Below are 22,406 nucleotides of genomic sequence, written 5' to 3' on the forward strand. Positions count from 1 at the left end.
AAACTGCAAATACATTTCTGCACCTTATCAAGAACTCTAAAATGGGTCAGAAATTAACTCAAATATGACAACAATGCTTCATACATGGTCTGATAATAGATTTGTAGAGATAGGGAATAACATTAGGTTTGAGGAAGTGTTTAGTGGTAGAGAGAACCTACTTTACGAGAATCGGAAAGAGCAATGGATCTATGTACTTCAAGAAAGATTTGATGAGAAAAGACTAAAAATTTTCAGAGTCAGTATTTTTTTCCCCCTCCATGAGAACGGAACCATCCATAAAAATCTTGTGTGGGGGGGGGGGGGCTCCTATTGAAAAATGCAAGCCGAGTCTTAACAGGATGAAATGAAAGAAGTCATTTCGTACTCCAATCTACAACTGTTTCTTATTTTGTGTGCAAAAATATGACTTTAATTTGTTTTTTATTTTACCAGGCTAAGGATAATTTTGGCTGGACTGACATGAAAATTATTCGCAGAATGTTGGGTGTCAAAGGTCCTTCCAAATCAAAGTTACCTTTACGACCTCCAGTTCTTAATATGGACATCAGCCCTCCTGATAACTTTGATGCCCGAGAAAATTGGCCACATTGTGAAACCATCAAGGAAGTCAGAGACCAGGGGAACTGTGGATCCTGCTGGGTAAGAACATTTTTTTTTTTTTTTTTTTTTTTTTTTTATCTTAGTCTATCAATTTGGCTTGGGTTATTCAATCCCAAACTACACAATACTGATATTAAGTACTTTCATTTATTTTTAAAGTATTAAAAAATATTTATGTGTTCTGGTGCTCAACCTTACAGATACTAATGAACTCTTCTACTCTCTATAAAAGACTAGAATGTGTTTATTAGCGGTTCTGCACAAGTCTTGCACTCATGCCAATCCGACTGATGTATACTCGCACTCTTCATTTGTTGTATTTGATTTTTGGTCAATATATTCTGTTTCCATTAATTACAGAACTTTATTTTATTTTTTATTAATGAATGTTGGAAATTCATTTTGAAGTAAATGACAAATAGCATAAAGAATTCATCTAATTAATACCCTACAAGGGAGATAACTTGTGAAATTATTTTTAGTGCTTGTGCAGATTGATCTTTTTAAATGAACACATTTCAGGTGAAAACATTATGTACTTATATTTTATGTTGAAATTAGTATAAATTCCAAAAATTCCCCCAAAAATGATCCAGTAGAAGATGTGGTAGATGTATTTTTAACAAAAAAAATCACCCACAATTACATTCTGTTTAAAAATGGCGGACCCTTAATTTAAGTCCAGAAAGATAAGTTAGTTTGTCATACTGAATTTGTCGCATAGCTTTTACATTAAAAAGTCCGATAAACCTCCATAATTCAATAAAACTTTCACTACAATAGTGACCCCCCCCTCCCACTTAGTTTTCCTGAATTTATTCACTAAGTATGATTTTTTTTTTATTTTTATTTTTGTAGGCAACAGCTGCTGTTGAAGCCATGTCCGATCGTATTTGCATTGCAAGTAAAGGAAAAGTAAAAGCTCACCTGTCTATTGAAGACTTATTAACCTGCTGTACTGAATGTGGTGAGGGGTAAGTTTCTATCATTTTTATTTCCAAGATTTTTACCCATATCCCAGCATTGCTCAGGTAAGGAGATTAATTCAAGAAATTCCATGGCCAATCTTGAATGATCGAGCACAAACATAAAGTTCACAATTTCAAAAGCAGATCCTCAGAATTTTCTTATATGTACAAAAAAAGAAAGCTATTCTTACCCATATAATTGTCTCCTAGTTTATTTTTTGTTGTGTTAGTGAAATGTTTGCACACAAACTCTTGTGTGTACTGATCTATGATAAGTTAGTGAGAGGGGAATCTATCGCCATACTTTCCCCTAAACAGGCCTATTGGACTTGTATTAGTAGAATACTTAATATTAGCATCAGTTTTTATTTATTTTTTTCTCTAATGGAGAGTAGATAATACATTATGAATATGTTGTTGGTCAGCAGCTCTCATAACTCTCGCTCCTTATTTGTCTCTCCGTTCTCATTTGGATCGATTGATTTTTTTGACAAAGGGAGGAAAAAAAAGCTGTACTCTAGGTTGGCAGAATTTTGTGTTAGCAGTAGCCTAATATGTCGGAAACTTTTCTATTTCTATCCTTGTAACCATGTCCCTAGTAAGGAGGTAAACGTTTTTCTGGGCTGACATTATTCGCCTGATAGTCAGGGACCCGAACCTTGGACTAACCACTAAGGAGGCCATCCTATCAGCAGGTGTAAAGTACTGGGACTGCTATATTGCCATTTGGTGAATGGATTTTGGACCATTCAGTAGGTTCTGGTTGGACTTTTTGATTCCATATTAGTGGGTAATTGTTACGGCTTTACCATCTCATGGTCTACAAACAAAAAATATTTCTTCGCTTCGTTTTCTTCCTTGGCTTCCCTCTCTAGGTTGCTCTAACCAAGTCTGTCTACCTATTCCACAAATCCTAAAACTCCATGAAAAGTCTCCAGAAAAAATACACGATTAAACCCTGAACTTCAACTTCCAACGTAGACCCCCACTGTCATGTCTCCTAACATCAAGGGTCTACATTCCAACTTTCCGGAGGTTGAAATCTAATTTTGGGAGATCAAACCTGACCTATTCTTCCTAACCGAAACTAGCATTGGACAGACTATTTCCTTGGATGAGTTTGTAATTAAAGCATATTCTAATTTAACATCCATCTCTGACTCCCTAGATAAACATGGGTATGAAATATGTGCCTACAATAGAGATGGCTTTCCATGTGGTATGTGACCCTTACGTCACCCGCGTGTCATCTAGTGGTGGAACGCTCCCCGATTGTTGGTCTCCGTGTCTCCTTGATGAGAATGTCAGCGATCGGTAACCTGAAAGAGACTCGTCGAGCGCTTCTGCAATCATGCAAAACAAATTAAAAAGACAAGTCGATATTTGTTTTTTTTTTTTTATGCAAAATTCCTTGTTATTCATAAAGGTTACAATCGTCGTTTCGTAATTCGCTATTAAGTTAGGGACTGGCCGTTTGTTAACTGCAAAGTTCTTTCTTTTTCAATAAAAACTAAATAACTATGTGACAGGGTCAACTGATGAGGCAGTCGGCTTTTTCGCTCGTTCGAGCCCAGGGGAGCAGATCTCTCTCTCTGTTCTTGCGCTCAAAACTCGCTGCTTATATTGTGGGAGCGGGAACTATGCCTTCTTCCTGATCGTCTTTTTTTTCCTCTCATTCGGCCCTTTAGCCAATTAGGATGCTGGAACCGCTGTCACTCAAATCTTCACCAGGTGGCCTATGCCCAAAAAAGGGGCTGTTTTTCTTCTGTTGGCAATCGAGTAGAATAGGCGGACCCCCAATCTCGGCCGGCGTGTGCCTAATGGAATTTGACGGGCCATTAAAACCATAATGGTCTCGTTCAATTAACTTTGAGGGATCATAAAAATGAACCAAATCCAATTCTACAAAGGCCACGTGTCTTTTCAATAGAGGCCACTTACCCACCAGGGAGCAGCCAACAATGGTCGCTTTGTAAATTGGAATTTCATTGGTACCCTTCCGCCACTCACGTCTTTGGAGATCGGCGCCGGGTTGTCATGGTCAATTAGCGCTTACCGCTCTCTTGACAAAAAGAAGTATCCTTTACAAATACCATTATGGCCCTATCTACCTTTTTTTTCCTTTTATTTTTTTTTTCGTTTACAACTGGGTTTTTTTTTCTACTTCTGTTGTCCACCCCACCGCCACCTCTTTTCTCGGTCGCATGTTACTTCTGTCAGTGTCTATTTTGTTGGGTGCATTTAGCTTGCAGTTTACTGCACCTTCGAGCCTGTCTCAGTAAGGACTTCTCCAGAGAAGGCCCTAAATTACTCTATATGTGCTTTCGGATTGCACTTACACCACTGCATTTATATTTGCCCTCTATCGCCCCATAACAGTGGAGTTACTATGTTTAAGAGCATATCTGAGAAAATTGACCACATCCTGTCTAACATTCACGTCTGTGGAGACTTCAATGTTCACAATGTGGAATGGTTAGCCTACTTAAACAAGACAGATAAGGGAAGGTTCTGTCACAATTTCTCCATTGCTTATGACTTAACTCGGATTGTTCACGAACCCACCTATGTGCCTGACACTAATAGTCAGTATGTAAGACTGATTCCATCCATAGCCTTTGAGCGCCTGGAGGGGCATAGGCCATCTACAACTTTCTTGTAGATGCTTTTGTAGCGAGGAATTCTTTCTACAGGGTGAGAGTGCTGGCCCCACGCCCAACCTTCCCAGAAGGCACATACAGCGCCTCGGTGATCTGGCGAGAACCGGTGTGTCAACGTGATTGTGCTGCCATTGCGTACAGAAATCACTTTTTCCATTACTTCCAACATAATAGATGTACTGAGACTAAAGCCGTTTTCAGGACTGCCAGTAACCACTGTAAAAGAGTAATAAAGAACGCAAGAGATTTGTATGCTCAGTTCGTCAAGTCCAAAATAGCTGAGCAGCGGCTTGGTTTCCACCAATTTTGGCAAATAACAAACCGTCCTGAATAAAAGTGCGTGCTCTATCCCAACCATCATCAATGGACCTGAAGTAACCTTGTCAGCATTGGACAAAGCCAAAGACTTATTCTGCCCCATTAACTTTGAACAAATTCTTGATGAGCCATCCCCTTAACTAATTTAATTTACCAAATTTCCACTACTAACGATGACTTCAATATTCCCATTGACCACTGTACACTCATTAACCCTTATCCTCGAGTAGCCTCCAGACCTTGATAAGTGGTGACTCCTTTGTAAAAATAAAAATAAAAAAAAACAGATTTTCTCTTGTTCAAGTTATAAAGTTTTGTGACCCGGTTTTACAAAGGTTTTGTTCGGAGATGTCATCTGCAAAATGTAACCAGTTTTTTTTTTTTTTTTTTTTTTTTTTAAATCCCTTGTAGGTCTTCTTTGCTTTGAAGTACTATAGACTTGGGGGGGGGGGTCTCTTCAATTTTTAGTGATTAGGAATCATCATGATTAAAAAAACTTTGATTTTCTTTACCTGTCATCTCATGTGGAGAGTTATCCTGCTGGACTGAGGACAAATATGTTGTTGCAATCAAAACCATCTTATACTTTATCAATTATCATTAATATGACAATGTTTATTTAATGAGCTTGAATTTGATCTAGCGCAGCAAACTTAATGGGGCAGAGTAAAAGAGATCAGAGAAAGAGTTTACCCATGAGATACTTATTTAAGTAAGCCCATGGCTTAGAGGTTGCGAAAAATGTTTTGCATGTTTTAACATCTGTTTTGTCGATCTAAAGCTTCCAGATTGCAATTCTCTTTTCAAACAATCATCTAACGTTATTTCTCCATAACTTATCCTTGTCATACAAAATTGATTTTTGAAAAATTCCCTTTGTGCTGACTTGCTCCTTGCCTACAATATATCCTGTTTATGTCTTACTTCTGCGCAATATATATTTAACAAATATACTATTAGCTGTTATATACACTAATATTTAGCGCACAGTGTTGGAGGGAAACTTTGTCCCTTGTTTATTTTAATGACTTTTTAAGGTATTCAGTATACAAATAGAAAAAAAATAACTAATGGAATGTTTGGTGGTTGTCTAAATTTGCCCCATATTAAAAAAAAAAAAAAAAAAAAATTGATGATGGAATAAAAATATCACATTCCAAAAATTGCATAAATGAATCATGTAGTTCTATTTTTATAAAGAAAATCATTTTTAAATGATTTAAAGTGCTTAATGAAAAATTGTAAACATTTCAACGAAAATTTTGCGAATTTGAATTGTGAAGTTATCTTCCTTTGTTTCTTCAAGTTAGTGATGCGAGACGCTCCCCTCTTTGTTTACTCATACAATTTGATTTTGTTAGTTAAAAATAAAACTACTTGATCAATTTGTGAGGTTTTCGGAATATGCCATTTACGTTCTATCAAATGTATGTGCATCATACAGACTTTTTTTAATTTCATTTTTGTTAATTGTGGGCAAGAACAGAATTTTTAAAAAGTTTCTTTTTTCCTTTAATTTATTAAAAAAAAAAAACACATAATAAAAGAATATTTTTACAAAAAATATTAGGTGGGTACAAAAGTTTTTGCCGAGCTAAAATTTACTCTTGAAAATAAAAAAAACTGTTTTTGAAAATTTTTATTCATAACAATAACAACCTTTTTGTTCTCTGTAACTTAATTCTATTTATTTATGTGCAACACTGTTATCTTTATCTTCATAGTTGTTTCACGTTTCGGCCAACTATTTCTCTGGCCTTCATCAGGTGGTTAACCGTGACTGGATAGAAATGCTGAGTCTCTTAACTGTATCCTCAATAATTACTGTCTTCCATAGTTGTCTTACCACATTTTGACCAACTAATCCTCTGGCTGGCTTTCAGTAGGATTGAAACCACTATCTTCAGACAATGCTTATCTGGAACTATAAAGATTCAATGCCTCTATCCACTGCGCTATGATCTTATAAATCCAAGTTTTTTGTTCCGATCTGGTCTTCCATCATCAAGTCTGTACCAAATGGTATATTTTATTATTGGAATCCTTTTGAAATGAGTAATTTGTATATTTTTATGTGTGGACTTTTATCCTCATCTTCATAAATTGATTCCATCTTTTTATACAAGATTCCATTTTTTTATTACAAGTTTATAAATGCCTTGCTTGTAAAATTCTTTAGGTTTTGATGTGAAATGTGAATGTTTAATCTTCTCTTAAGGCCATCTAAATGGTTTTGTAATCCTCAAAATAAGTGATAATCAAATAAAGCTAGGTCAGGAGAATATACAAGATGGGGCAACATTTCCTAGGAGCTCTTTAGTTAGTGTTGTGTGAAGATGACTCCCTTTCTGTTAACTAAAGGAAGTTGTTTTAGAGTCAACATGGGTGAGAACATCACAGAAAAATATGAACGATGCTTTAATAATCTAAAAGAAAATGTTATAAATTAATCATGGTGATATGTTTTAAATAACTATGTATAAAATAAATTACAATTGTTTGAAATGTCCTTTCTACAGATAGGCAAAAAGTTTTGCACGACCTGATATAAAATATCATTTATGATATTAAAAATGCTAACATATTTTTAGACTAACTTTTGATCATTTGTAAACTTTTTCTTTTTATTTTCAGATGTGATGGAGGATTTCCAGATGACGCATGGAAATATTTTAAAAATACTGGAATTGTAACTGGTGGGCCCTACCGTAGTCATCAGGTTAGTGGCAATTCTTTTAATTACAGAGTACCCCCTAAAAAATCCTGGCACCTATGGACTCCTTAATAAAATTCTTTCTGCAATCCAATTATGTTCAATTCAAATAAAATTTAATCTATATTATCTGACTTGACGTTTCTGAATTCTTTAGATGAGGATTATTTATATTATGCTACCCCTGTGAAGTCAATAAAGGGTTCCATTCGAAATTCCGTCCAAATTCCCAAGTTTGACAGAAACATTTTCGAATTAAAGTACACCTGAAGAAGGTCAGAAGTTACATTGACTGAAACATTGTGAAAATGACACTCAAGATGAGAACAGTAGTCTAAGGAATCCAAATAATACGGATAACGAATCCTCATCTCAAAAATTCAGAAATGTTTTTTTGTCACCATTTTATAAGCACATGATGCTATAAAAGTATCTGACCTTGGGCGAGAAAATATATTTCACATACCTGACGTGGTTTGGACCCTAATCCCCTTAAAAGTAGGCCCCTTACACACTTAGCCCACCGATTGTTCCACTCCAGGAAACACCTCTGGAAGTCTTCTTTTGGAATGGTGTTCATCTTTGCTGTCGCGTTATCTCTTATCTTATCTGTTCGCTACTCTCTAAACGGGATCCTTTCAGTGGCGTCTTCAATTTTGGAAACAACCAGAAGTAACAAGGAGCCATGTCTGGATAGTAGGGACGTTGGCGAATGACTGGAATTCCATGTTTGTCAAAGAAATGTTGGATCAAATGGAATGAATGTGCCGAAGGGGGGGGGTTGTCATCGTGCAGTTGCCAAATTTTTGTAGTTCACATGTCTGGTCTGTCAAAACTGTGTCACAGATGCCGGAGATCATTTTGATAGTACTCCTTTGTAACTGTTTATCCTTCCAATGCGTATTCATGATGCGCAATTCCATGCATATCAAAGACAGTCAGCATTACCTTGATTTTGCTTCGCTCCTGTCGCGTTTTTTCGGCCTTGAAGATTCGGGATACTTTCATTGCAACAACTGTCTTTTTGTTTCTCGGTCACACCCGTACTCTCATGACTCCTCCGCAGTTATGACTTCTGATTGTTTCCAAAATTGAAGATGCCACTGAAAGGATCCCGTTTTGAGAGTAGAGATAATGTGGAACGTGATGGAGATGAACACCATTCCAAAAGAAGACTTCCAGAGGTGTTTCCAGGAGTAGAACAATTGGTGGGCGTAGTGTGCAAGCACAAGGTGCCTACTTTGAGCAGGGATTAGAGTCCAAACCCCGTCAGGTATGTGAAATATTTTTTCTAGCCCAAGGTCTGATACTTTTTAGACAAGCCTCGTGTGTGTGTGTGTGTGTGTGTGTATATATATATATATATATATATATATATATCTATCTATCAATATCATATGCTACTGGTACCATATAACCCAGTATTACGTGCCTCCATGATCGGGTCACTGGCGACTAAACTGGTACCTCTACCAGACTTGTTTGGTGAGGAGGGTTGCTAGTCTCCCTGAAGGATTAAAAACAAGACCTTTCAAAGGGCAAATGAACCCTTTTTGGGGGTCAATGGCCAACTAGCACCGTATGTGTTTGTGTGTGCTGGGGTGGAGAGGGCTCCCATAAGCCGTGGTGAAGGCAACCTTTCTAGGAGAAGCAAATCTCTGATTTAAAAAAAAAAAAAACAAAGCGGGAGACCAGTACCCGCATTAAGCTGGTCTGCAGTTTAACTTGTTGCTGACTATCTTGCTCTTGCTTGTTGCTGGATCTCAACATTTTGAACCCAGAGAGAGACTTAGATGTCTTACAAAGCTAAGACTGTTACATCATCTGTGTATAGATACTCCCACAGGTATTTGTCTATAAAAACGGTCCTGTGGCAATGGAAGTCATTTTTGGGCTCATGGACTTTAAGTGTATGAGGGAGTGCCACTTGTCTGATAAGACGTTGCAATCATATATATATATATATATTAGTAAGTTATAAAATATATATGGCGATTAAGCTACGCAGAATATTCAGCGTAGCTTAATCGCCATATATATTTTATAACTTACTAATTAGCTCTACTTACGTATTGAGCACTTTTGAAGTAAATACTTAAAGTTTACGCATAAATTTATACTTTTTTATGTTAATTTTATGTGAGTAAATTAAGTGTGTGTGTGTGTGTGTATATATATATAATATATATATATATATATAAACAAAACACTGATACAGCTATCTTCAGTCAAATGCTTGGGGCTTGCTCTTTAAATATTTTTTTTCTTTTCTTTAGGGTTGTCAGCCTTATCTAATTCCAGCCTGTGATCACCATGTTGTTGGACCTTTGGGACCTTGTAAAGGAGATATTCCCACTCCAAAATGCAGTTCAAGATGTGCGGTCGGATACAACAACACATATTCAAAAGATAAACACTTTGGTAAGTTTGTTTGATAAACATCTTTCACATTGACACTATTCTTCTTGTCTATAAGTAATCTCATATTTTTTTTCCATTTGCCACTAGGATTTCAATAAGAAAATAATTCCTAAAATAACTCTTTCACACTTGCAACTTACAGCATTTCCAAACATGTTTCGTAAAAGTATGCATCTATTTAATTTCAAATATATATTCTTAAAAAGTACTTTACACAAAAATGGTAGCAGACACTTTCACTCTCTATCCATTAATCCCTACCATTCACCTCATGTCACCACCAGAAGATTATTAGTTTCAATATTTATATAGCACTGCTTCTCATATCTACAGATGTCAATATTTGTAAAACAACATAGGGACCATAACCTTCAGATTTCATCAAACTTTAAAAATTTGCAATACAAATTTTACATTATACAGTTTGTGATTACACTTAATCTTTTCTCTTATTAGAATCCTGTTTACTTTTATTTTTATTCTTTGTATTTGAAACTTTACAATACTGAATCAACGTTAAACGGTTTCATTGTTTACAGTATATTTTCAGGACAGACATTATACTTATTTTTTCTGTTTTCTTCATTCCCTTAGGAACAAATATTTTTAAACTAAGCAAATTTTAATTTTCTTTCATTCAAAAGACCACAGAGAGAATTAGGTGAAAGTGAAGGGGGATGTGGGAAAGGGGGGAAAGAGAGAAAGACTGAGAAAGGTAGATAGTTTTAAATAGAAAGCTGATATACACACTTTAACCTCTTATATTTTTTATGCCTCTGAACAATACCAGATAGCCCTGCTAGTGTAACACAGCAAGTTGTCTTGCTGGATTTTTTGAAGTCTGATACAAATAGCAATATGTCTGACATTAATATTTGATTCAAACTAGCTCATTTCTTTTTTTTTTTTCCATTCTACTATGTTTTATGTTAATTTCTTTTCTGAAAATACTTATTCCAGAAAACATTTTTAGAATGGAGACTTTTTCACTTATTTACTTAAAAAAAGTATATAAATACTAAAAGAAAGTAATCATGGCATGAATTATTTCCCTAGATTTCTACAAAAATAAGTATCTAAAAATGTGATATATTTTTAAACATGTTTTTTTTCCTATACTCCCCAACTATTCTTATTAATGAAAATGAATCCATCGGGTTATTTCTGCAAACAATAAATATCTAAAATACCAGAAGAGATGCTGTTGATGATTTTGATCTTGCCTATGAAACAATAGAAAATCTACTTAAGTTAATGACTTGGAAGAGTGAATGTTCTTATTTACTTGCCTCCCCATGAGAGCATAGCTACTGACAAGGTTGGTTTTTAATGTGGAGAAATTCTAGCTCCCAAGAAAGAGGCACTTTGGATAGGAACAAAAATAAAAATGATCTCTGTAAGGAAGGATTTCTTCTCCACTGACTGAGGACAGTAAAGGTGAAGTGTAGTATCAGAACGTATACTATACATTGTTCCTAGCCAAAAAATCTCATTGGTTGTCACGTTGGAAAGCTCACAGAAATAATCTTCCTGTTCCATTTATGGAAATGGTTTTTTGTGCTACTTATAAGCATTGTATAGACAAGAAGTGTAGTGGAATTATTTATAGGTTGAGATAAGTTTATGTGCAGGAAGTATGAAACCATTAAGATGGATGAGAATGGTGATGGAGTTATTGAGCTTATTTAATTAAAAAAAGATATTTATTACATTTTCACCTCAAGCAAGGGAGTTCCAAAGTCTTGGGGATCTCTGTAAGGGTGGGATTTTTCTGCTTGTCGGGGGTATTTATATTGAGGGGGTAAAAGGTCTTGTAGTTCATCGGAGCATCCACCATTAAAATACTTGTAAAACAGGCAGATGGATGCAACATTTCATCAGTGGGACAGAGCCTGAAGCTTAGATGACAGTTCATTCAGGACCTATCAGATTGGGGACTTTTTTTTTTTTTTTTTCTATAACTCTGTCCAGGAGTGAGACTAGTAGCAGATGCACCAGCCCAAATATGACAACAATATTCCATGCATGGGTAATTGGTAGCCTTGTAGAGGATATTTTCAGGCATAAGTAACTTTCTAGTACGGTAGAGAGAGCCCACCTTCCTCACAGCAGCTTTGGCAATGCACTCAATGTATCTGTTCATGTTTTCTGTGAATGTTAAGCTGAAGAGTTTGAACGAAGTACTTTCAGGCAATGTAGCCATAGCTATTGGTAGTTAAGATTTCTTGTAATTATTAAAGGAAACAAGCTTAGTCTTAGCAGCATTGAATGTGACCATCCATTTTTGTCCCAATTCTACTACAGACTGGAGGTCTTCCTGTAGTGTTTCTGCCATTGCCTTGGATATGTGTTCGTTTGTTTTTCCCCTCATGCTGGTTATAGAGCGTGGTGTTGTCAGCAAATATACTCCTCTGAGACAATTTTCTCATGGAGGTCATTTATGAATATCAGGAATAATAAAGGTTCAAGGAAGTATGAGATGAGAATATTAAATTTATTAGGTGATCGTACAGAATAGTTACAAAACGCCCTGCCCTCATGTTAAGAATGGCTTTCTAAATAATGCTATTTCAGTGCATGAGTCAAATAGTGCATAAGTACTCAAAATCACATAAATTTATCCAGTATTATTTTTAGCAAAGAAAATTTAATTTTATGAGTAAACCAGAAGGGACTGTTTCTCCTATTGCCATTTTGAAAAAAAAAATAAAAAATAAACAAGGATGGATAAGTTTACAATAATTTAAACTTGCAAGATCAGCATTGTAATGTTATTTAACATTAATTGCTTTGAATCATTTTCGTTTGCTTATTTATGTATTTTTTTTCTGCAGGTAAATCAGCCTACTCAGTCCAAAGTGATGAATTGCATATGCGTATTGAAATCATGACTAATGGTCCAATTGAAGCAGCATTTACGGTCTACTCGGATTTCCTCACTTACAAATCAGGTAAGACATTAAGCAACAAACTTTATTTTCATCTATTACTAATGGAGAATTGGTATCTCTTTGAATTCGAACTTAGATGGATCAGTTAGGTTTCGAGAACCCTAAAAATAGGGATGCCCTTTGGTTCAACATCGGGTGACTTTCAATGGATATGGCATCTGGAAACACAAAAGAAAAGTTGTTTATTTTTTATTTTTTGTCACATGATTGATTTTTTTTTTTTTTTTTTTTTTTTTTTTTTTTTTTTTTTTTTTACACTATGGGGAAAAATTTATTTTAAGGTGTGTGTGTGGGGGGGGGGGTCATAAAAAATCGATGCAAAAAGTATATAAATATTTATCTTTTCTGTATTTATTTCCTATATCTTGACGTGTAGGAATACAAAGTCTTTTGAAAAAAAACGTTTCCCTCAAAAGCACATAATTTTCAACCGATCCTTCAATCTTCCTCAGTGTGAATATATATATATATATATATATATATATATTATACTGCGCCAATTGCTTTATTGCAGATTAGTAAAATATTAATATTTCACTAAATATATGTCACAACAAAATGACTGCTTTAAGGTTAGTTATTTCCCAAAATTTATTACTTATATGGATCAGTTAGGTTTCAAGGATCCCATAAATAACCAAAACAAAAGGGATGCCTTTGGTTCAACACCAGATGACTTTCAGTTGCACATGGCATTTGGAAACAAAAAAAAAAAAGTTATGTTTTCTTTTTTCGTCACATGGTTGATTTTTTTTTTTTTTTTTTTTTTTTTTTTTACTATGGGAAAAATTTATTTTAAGGTGGGGGAGGGTTTAGATATATTCAATTTTTTTTTTTTTTTTTTTTTTTTTTTTTTAATGTAGGGTGCAAGATTTTGTTTTTACTTTACAAAACTTTAATAAACAAACACAAATCATCTCTATGGTTCTAAATTCTCGTTTTTTAAGTTCATTCTTTAGAATTATTCAATTTATATTCAAATTTTTATGATGTTCATATATTTTTGAGATGAGGCTTCATAATTATTTTTGTATTTGGATTGTTTGAACTATTGTTCTCATCTTGGTTGTTTTTTTTTGTTTTTCCCCCGACAACTTTTCAGTTGATGTAACCTCCGACCTTCAGGTGCATTCACACTGGATGTTATTGGTGAATGGTTAAAAATAGCGTCAAGTTTATTTATTTTAATAAATCCGAGTCCATTCTGTTTATTTTTTTATATGATGTTTGAAGACGGTCAGAGGTTACATCGACTGAAAAGTTGTGGACAAAAAAAACAAAAACAAAATGAGAACAATAGTCCAAATAATACAAGAAATAATTATCAACCCTCATCTCAAAAATATACAAATCATTTTTCTTTTAAAGAGGAGTAATTATTTCACATCTGATTTTATTTTTTGGTAGGCATTTTGTTATTTAATTTGATCATGTGACAGGTAACACAAGATGAAATTAAAATTTAATATTTAATAGTTACTAGCAGGGAGATCCGATGTTGCCTGAGATTGAAGATCAACGGATGTTTCACACTTCCAATACTTTTAACAAAATCGACAAAATCACCCAGTTTTCAATTAAATCGATTGCATGCTCTAGTTGAGGACACACCATAGTGCACTGGGAGGAAGTGGCACATGTTTCCTTGCAGTAACAGTCCATAATACATTGTAGTCTACGTTGCACTGAAGGGAACCTATGGTTGATTTTATAATGGCTGGAATTGGTTTAAAATTCAAGAGTCAGGTATCATGGTTCCATTGTGCTCTGAGTAGAAATATTTATTTCGAACGTGCTGTCTTATCAATTTGATTTATTGATTTTTATACAACAGGCCTTTCTGCTTGTGGAGTGATAAAGTGCCTCAAATGCACTTTTGATGTTAGGCTGTATAAAGGTGTTAATTTTGATCAAAATTGGACAGTTCCTTCCTTAATCAGATATTTTTTCTCTAACTCTAATTGAAGCCATTATATAAAAACAATTTTATAAAATCCACAGTATGTTCTCTGCAGTGCAATGTAGACTACGATATATTGCGAACTAGGTTACTCCGAGGAGGCATGCAAAGTTTCCTGCTAGTGCACAGTGGGGGGGTGGTGCTTGACTAGAGCAAGCAATCAATTGATTTGATTGAAAAATAATCGTCTTCACTGATTTTGATGACAATAAGAGTATTGGAAGTGTGGAATTTTCGTTGATCCTTATTCAATCCCAGGCAATGCTGGATCTCCAAGACAACAAAAATCAGATTGATTACAACAAATGGTGTATTTCCATTGTTCATTACAATCATTTTGCAACTATTCAGACAATTTCAAACCTTATATCATTTGAAAATATTCACAAGAACGGCCTCTCTTCAGACGTGGAGAAAAACACTTTTTAATGAACAATATGGAATCCATTTTCTTAAGGAAAACCATGTGATATATATATATATATATATATATATATATATATATGTGTGTGTCCTGTATGGATGGTTCATTCAAATATGTGTAAAATCTTATGTTTTTTGAGATTAGGATTGATAATTTGGATTATTCGAACCATTCGCAAAGACCTGTGGCCTAATGGATAAAGTATTAGATAAAACTCAGTTGTAATTAGCGCTCTTCTGGAGATAGAAGATTGAATTCTCACTGCAGGTAATACTTAGAATACAATTACTAAGGACTACTACCAGATCGTGGCTGACAAAATAAGGGTATGCTTCCCCTGTGGATTAAAGGGTTCTGTTTGAAATTCCATACAAATTCTCAAGTTTAACAGAAAGATTTCAGAGTTTGGAGGTTACATTGACCGAAACTTTGTGTGAATAACTCTAAATGAGAACAGTAGTCTAAATAATAAATCCACTCATTTATAATTCTATAAAAGCTCTACCTTATTTAACTGATAAGCTATTGAGTGAACAATTATTGGCAGAGTTCATGTAGAGAACTGTAAAGTGAGTTTCTTTCCTCTGATCCAGAATTAATTTGTCCAGTAGCTTTCTAACTTGTTCAAAACATTTTTACTTGAGATTTGTAAATGCTTTTATTTTATAGGTGTCTACCAACACCAGAGAGGCGAAATGTTGGGTGGCCATGCTATTAGGATTTTAGGTTGGGGTGTAGAAAATGGAACCCCTTACTGGCTCGTTGCTAATTCTTGGAATGCTGATTGGGGAGACAAAGGTAAGTAAATAGCTGATATGATGTCTAACTTTTGTATTGTTTACAATGCATTCTAAGTTACACTCGTTGTCAGGTAAAGTGGGAGTATAGTTAACAATAGAAAAATAAAATAAAACAAACAAAATATGCAACAAATAAATTTTACCAAACACATTAAAATGTGTGGTGCTTATTCAGAATAATAAAAAAAAAAACCCCGAAAAATTAAATTTCAACTAAAAACAACGTAATTTACTGTCGTGTAGAACTGGTAACATTAAATTATTATATAAAACAGTGCTTGTGTAGATTAGTGATCGTTAAACCAACACATTTCAGGTGAAAACATTATTACGTACTTATGTGCCATGTCGAAATCAGTATAAATTCCAAAAATTGTGAATGACCTAATACATGTGTTAGATGTATTTTTAGCAAAAAATCATCCACAATTGTTCCGACATTTTTGTGTTTAAAAATTACTAACCCTTAATTTAAGTAAAGGGAGATAAGTCAGTTGAGCATACTGAATTGATCACATAACTCTTCCACATTAAAGCATACAATAAAACTCAAATTCTATTTTTACTTGTAATTATTTTTTTACTGGATCAGTTTTTGGTAATTTTTTGTAATTTTTTAAATTAATACTAATTTCTACATGACACGTAAGTATGCGATGTTTTCACCTGCGAACAGAAATCTTGCTGCACAACTCCCTTTAGTCCCCTGCTAAACACTATTCCAAATAATATCCCCTTACGTTCAAGTGACAATATGCCTTGTTTAAGGTTAAGATTTAAAAAAAAAAATGCTTTAGTTTAAAAGCTCTACAATTAATGTAGCAAAATATTAATTTTTTTATTTTTTTAAAAAATTTTTTAACTCCTTTTCCTGGCTGTAACATTTTTGTCCATTATTCTTTTTCAGGATACTTTAAGATCTTGCGAGGATCCAATGAATGTGGAATTGAAGACAGTCCTGTAGGCGGTATACCCAACGTATAAAATAAATTTTCCTCTTCACAAATACATTCCTTTCTTCGCAAATGGTTTTGCAAAATGCGAGAAGGTTTCAATTATTTTACATTCTTTTAAAACAAAAAAAAAATGGAAGGAAAACAGACAAAAAGGAAAAACACAGCTGACACAACAGAAACATTTGGATGCTGTAACTTATCAAAGTTGATACAGACAAGTCAGCAGTGTTGATGACTACAACATCCCATTTTCTTGATACCTTTTCTCTTTTTAAAAAAATCTTTTACAAATTGTTGAACTTTCAAATGGATGAGATAATTTATATTTTTTTATATATACATCGATATTTACAGAATACCTTTCAATTTAATAAAGTTTTTAAAAAATCTTTTTGTTTTTATTATATTTCTTCCCCAATATCTTAGAGTTCAAAAAAACTATGTACCACTACTGTCACTACAAAAGATGTATTATGGTATCCGTTCACTTCCAGTTAGAGATTAATAGGGATTAATATTTAAAAAAAAAAAAAAAAAAAAAAGTATAAGTTTAATTATATTCAACTGTCAATTTGGCATAAAAGCACTAATTCTAAGTCGATGAGCTATAACTTTTACCGTTTTTTAACGAGTTAAAAAGTCTAGTAATTTTATAATTCTAACTTATTTGCTGACAACCAAGCCATTCTGGTTAAAATTAAGGATTTGTAAAAATTGCTAGTTTCGAAACACCAGAATAAAGTAATAAATTCTAAAATTCAATCTTCAGTGTTCTAAAATTGGTATGTTTTTTTTTTTCAGAAAAACATACACAAATCCATAATTCATCAGTGAAAAAACTACAATAAATGTTCTTGAATATGTCTCCTATTATTAGAGAAACGGCGATTGTATTTTTCAAAAAAATTTTTTTGTTTTTAACAAATTATATTCGACTTTTATTTTCAATTAATTTTGGTTATTGTCCAGTATTCCTCTTATATTAAAAAGAATAAAGAAAAAATCTGATGTACATATTCATGACAAAACCAAAATACCATGTTCCAAAAATCATGTAAATTGATCAAGTACTTTTATTTTTTAAAAAGGAAAATAAAATTTTAGGAGTAGCCTAAAAACAGCTGTCTTGTTTGCCATTTTGAAAACAATCTAGAAAGAGCAATAACTCACTAATTCAAACTTGAGATTTATCTTGTGATGTCTACGAATTCCCATTATTAATCGCTTAAAATGATTATGAAAATAATATTTGATCAATTTACATGAGTTTTGGAATATATTTTCGTTTTGGCATCATACAGATTTTTCCTTTTGTTTTTAATATTGACAAGGACCTTTTTTAACCATTAAATGTAATGAAATAAATCATTTTTAACACCTGATTAAATGTAACAAATTTGTTATTATAAAATGTTTTCAATTTTACGGTGCTTTTTCAATGTAGAAATATTAGATCTGTTACCCTTACACAAGTGCCAATGTGATTTCTACAGACAAAATAAAATCTAGATAGCAGTTTTCATTCAACAGGAAGTGGGGGTTTGCTTGACAATGAGTAAAAAAAAAAAAAGTCTTCAATTTACTGAAGATGGTCAGTCGACCAAAATATTTAATTTATATTGTTGTTGAAAAAAATTTTTTAGCATCAAATGTGTTTTCAATTCTATGGTGCTTTTCAATACAAAAAGATTAAATTTATTTTCTGAAATTGGCTTTTTGGAATTATAGTTGAACAAGATTTTTTTTGGTGTGGGTGTGAATAACCTAGCACAGAGAGCCCACCTTCTTTGCAACAGCCTTAGCAATGTCTTCAATGTATTTGTTCCAATTCATGTTCTCTGTGAATGTTTGAACAAAGTTTTATATCTATAATATAATAGACATTTAAGCTTGTTGCTGACTATTAAAAAAAAAAAAAAAAAAGAAAAAAGGAAAAGATTGAATAAGTTAAACCGCATGTCAGAATCGTCTGTTGTTGAATTAACTGTTAAAAATCATTCCATGTAGTACGAGAAATACAGGGATGACATTTTTAGCAGAATTGAATCTTCAAATTCAGAAAATGTGGATTGCCGTTCTTAAATTTGCATTTTTTTTTTTCTTGTAAATAAGAAGCCTTATTTGCCAAATCGCTGAAGCTTATGTGACTTATTTCTCTCTCTCTCTCTTACTTTTCCTGTTTTTTATTTCTTTCTCTCTGTCTTCTCTTCTCTTGGTTGGTCTCATGCCATACTTCAAACGATTCACCATATATGGTTAGAGGAAGGTAAGACTTTTGTATCATCCAAACATTACCCCCTGTCCTTGTCCCCCACATATGCACTTGAGATATTTCTAGCAAGACCCCAAGTGAATATATGGAGGTGGGGTGGGGAAATACGACCAGGTTTGTTTTTCTTGTTTATTTATTTTTTTTTATTTTTAATGTTTTAAACTTTTTTTTTTACAAGCACAATTTTTAACACCACAAAATAAACTTTGAACATTCTTTTTACATATACTTTTATTATGAAAAAAAAAAAGAAGCAAAATTAGTATTGTAGATTAACACCATTAGTTTCTGCTTTTTTTTTTTTTTTTTTTTTTTTTTTTTTTTTTTTTTTTTTTTTTTTTTTTTTTTTAATATAGGAACACCCTAAAGAACTTGACAGAAAGAAGTAATAAAAACAATTGTAGTTAAAAATAGGAATGACTTTTGCATATAGATTTAACATAAAATTGTTTTAGAACAGTTAACTATTTAAAAATTTTTTTTAATTACATTTTCACCCCAACCAAGGCACATTGCCACTTTGTTGTAGGGGGCTACTATCGGGGACATAAGCATCAGGGGTACTGTGTAGGAAGTTGGGCAGCAAGATGTCGGTTCACGTTGCACTTGAACTTCTGCATGTCAGTGCAGTCGGAAGCAGGGACCCAGAAGGGAATTCCAAAGTCTTGCTGTTCTGGGGAAGAAACTACTGGAGTAGAAGGCTCTCTTGCATCTAGGGATCTCTACTCTGAAGGGGTGGGATTTAGCTGTTTGTCGGGTATTTACGTCGTGGGGGCACAAGTGTTTGCAGTTCGTCAGAGCATTCACCATTGAAGTACTTGTAGAACAGGCAGAGGGATGCAACATTTCATCGATGGGACAGAGGCTGAAGTTTAGCTGACAGTTCAGGACCTATCAGATTGGCGACTCTCTTTTGAACCTTGTCTAGGAGCGAGAGACTAGTGGCAGATGCACCAGCCCAAATGACAACAATACTCCATACATGGGCGAATGGTGGCCTTATAGAGGTATAGGATACTTTCAGGCGTTAGTAGCTTTCTAGCACGGTAGAGAGAACCCAATTTCTTCGTAGCGGCCCTGGCAATGTTCTTAATGTTAATTGTTCCAACTCCTGTTTCCTGTGAACATTAGGCCAACGAGTTTAAAAGATGTACTTTCAGATAGTCATTGGCCATTGCTATTGGCGGTAGGGAAGGGTTCTTGTAATTATTGAAGGAAACAAGTTTAGTCTTGGCAGCATTGAACGTGACCATTCATTTTTATCCCCATTCCACTATGGATCGGAGGTCATCCTCTAGTGTTTCTGCCATTTCTTTAGATATGTGTTCATTTGTTTTCGTTTTGTATCTGTTATAGAGCGTGGTGTTGTCAGCATACATACCCATCTCACAGACAATTTTGTCAGGGAGGTCATTTATGAATATTAAGAATAGCAGAGGTCCAAGGATAGAACCCTGAGGCACTCCCGCATTTATATCATTGTTTAGATGTATGACCGTCAAGGACAACCTGGATTTTTCTCTTATCCAAAAAGAATCTAATTATAAGTTTTAGGTGATTACATGAGTTTTGTTTAGGGGGAGAGGCGTTGCTACTCAGTGTTAGTTGTAGATTTAAGTAAGTTTATTTTTTGTCTTTTAGACTTGGGTTAGTAGTAGGCTTAAGGAATAATTTGGTTTTAAAGGGCTTGCCATTCGAACCTAGTGTTACATGGAAAAGGGTTGTCCACTTTCCATGTAAATAAGAATATTAGATAAGTGAAAATGAGATTAAGATAAACCTAGAACCGAACCCTGTAGGGAAAGTTAAGAAATGGAATGTTAGAAATTTAGTCTATTGTTAAATTCTATTAGAATAGTTAAATATTGTTTATATCGGAAAAAGAGTTGATTGTCCATTCAATTGGAATATTAGATATGTCAGCTAAAAGAATGAACAATGCAAATTTAATTATATTGTTTAAAAATAGGTTAGATTAGAATTGAGGATTCTTTTGTTTGTCAGGAGTGTGTTGGACAAACATACGAAAAGCCATGTGAAATTAGTCATGTTTGAAAACACTTCTGACATCATAGACAAAGGAAGATTCTCAATATAGGATCTAAGTTAGTTAGGCAAAGTTGAGCAGTCAGTTGATGAGTTCGAGGGGAGAGGAGTAAACCAATGTAGCCGTACCAGTTGAATTCCTGACGTCATCGACCGGCCGATCAGATGAATAAAGAAGTCATCATTATGTTGTAACTGTTGTCTTGTGTCACATCCTTCATCACGGACGAAAGGTAATTGTGTTTATCATCAATTATAAGGAACATTGTAAACCCTTCCAAGTTATGTGACCCATCTCCTCCATCACAAGTAATGTCTATAAATGCCTCCCCTCCTCTGTGTTAAGAACTGTGCATCATATCACCCTCTCCTCAGTCTATGTTAAGAAGAACAATTCCTGCCTGATATATAAATGTCTTCCCCTCAGCAATTGTCAGTCGTCATCATGATGCAAAATATATATAAACGTCATTATCATTCTAATATCTGTTATAAGAACGGTTATATATGAACAACCCAAGAAGTATATAAGAACTGGTATAAATGTCTTCCCAATCATCGCTATCGTTATGTCTGTATTACATGTACCCATTATAAGTTCCCAATATGAACCTGTCATCTCTTTAAATATATACCCCTGCTATTCAACACTAGGGTTAGTGGTAGGATAAGTAATTTTTTTTTTTTTTTTTTAACTTTTCAGCATGCTTCCCCTTCTCAATAAAATGCACAGAATTTATTTCTGATAGAAATGTTTTTTTTAATTAATTTATTTATTTTTTTGTTGTTTATTTATTTTGATAGCTGCGTTAAAAATCTAGAATAACTCGGAAATGGGGATCACTTTAAGTTAAATTTCATACTGCAGAAGTGGGGAAGGCATGTTAGAAAATATGAGAATGGGTGAGCGATTAAAACAAATTTTTTTGTCACTAACCACTCACATCCCATACAATAATATACAACTATATAAGTAATAGATAACCCACATTCATGGAGATAACTATTTTTAGTTTTCATATTTTTGCTTTATTTCCAGCCCCGTGGATTAAATTAGCACATGCAGACAGTATGTTTATAACTCCCAATGATCATTTTGAAAGTTTCAATTAAATTTTGAATCAAGCTCAAAACAGCATTAATGTAGAAAATGTTAAATAAAATGGTTAAATTTAGGAACAACGGTAAAAGATTAATGTTCAATTCAGTTTTTATTTTTTATTTTTTATTTTTTCATTACTTGGGAAGTTACCACTTATCAAAACCCAGAGGCCACTCTTGGATGAGGGTCAAGTGTTAGGTAGATGTTGAAAC

The 22,406-nt window shown here is 33.8% G+C and overlaps 1 protein-coding gene across 1 annotated transcript in view; it reads left to right on the forward strand.

The window, feature by feature from the left end:
* LOC145279650 (cathepsin B-like) overlaps positions 1-17,163 on the forward strand; it is a 33,050-nt gene extending 15,887 nt beyond the window's left edge. Inside the window, exons 3-9 of the mRNA XM_080130879.1 lie at positions 436-642; positions 1,462-1,577; positions 7,184-7,268; positions 9,539-9,683; positions 12,518-12,634; positions 15,688-15,816; positions 16,726-17,163. Coding sequence (XP_079987005.1) covers positions 436-642; positions 1,462-1,577; positions 7,184-7,268; positions 9,539-9,683; positions 12,518-12,634; positions 15,688-15,816; positions 16,726-16,802 — 876 coding nt within the window. The 3' untranslated portion in view covers positions 16,803-17,163. The remainder of the gene's footprint in view (positions 1-435; positions 643-1,461; positions 1,578-7,183; positions 7,269-9,538; positions 9,684-12,517; positions 12,635-15,687; positions 15,817-16,725) is intronic.
* The last annotated feature ends 5,243 nt before the right edge of the window (positions 17,164-22,406 follow it).

The sequence above is a fragment of the Euprymna scolopes genome, chromosome 7, assembly GCF_053919585.1.
Source record: "Euprymna scolopes isolate OS-2025 chromosome 7, ASM5391958v1, whole genome shotgun sequence".
NCBI classification, from domain to species: Eukaryota; Metazoa; Mollusca; class Cephalopoda; order Sepiida; family Sepiolidae; genus Euprymna; species Euprymna scolopes.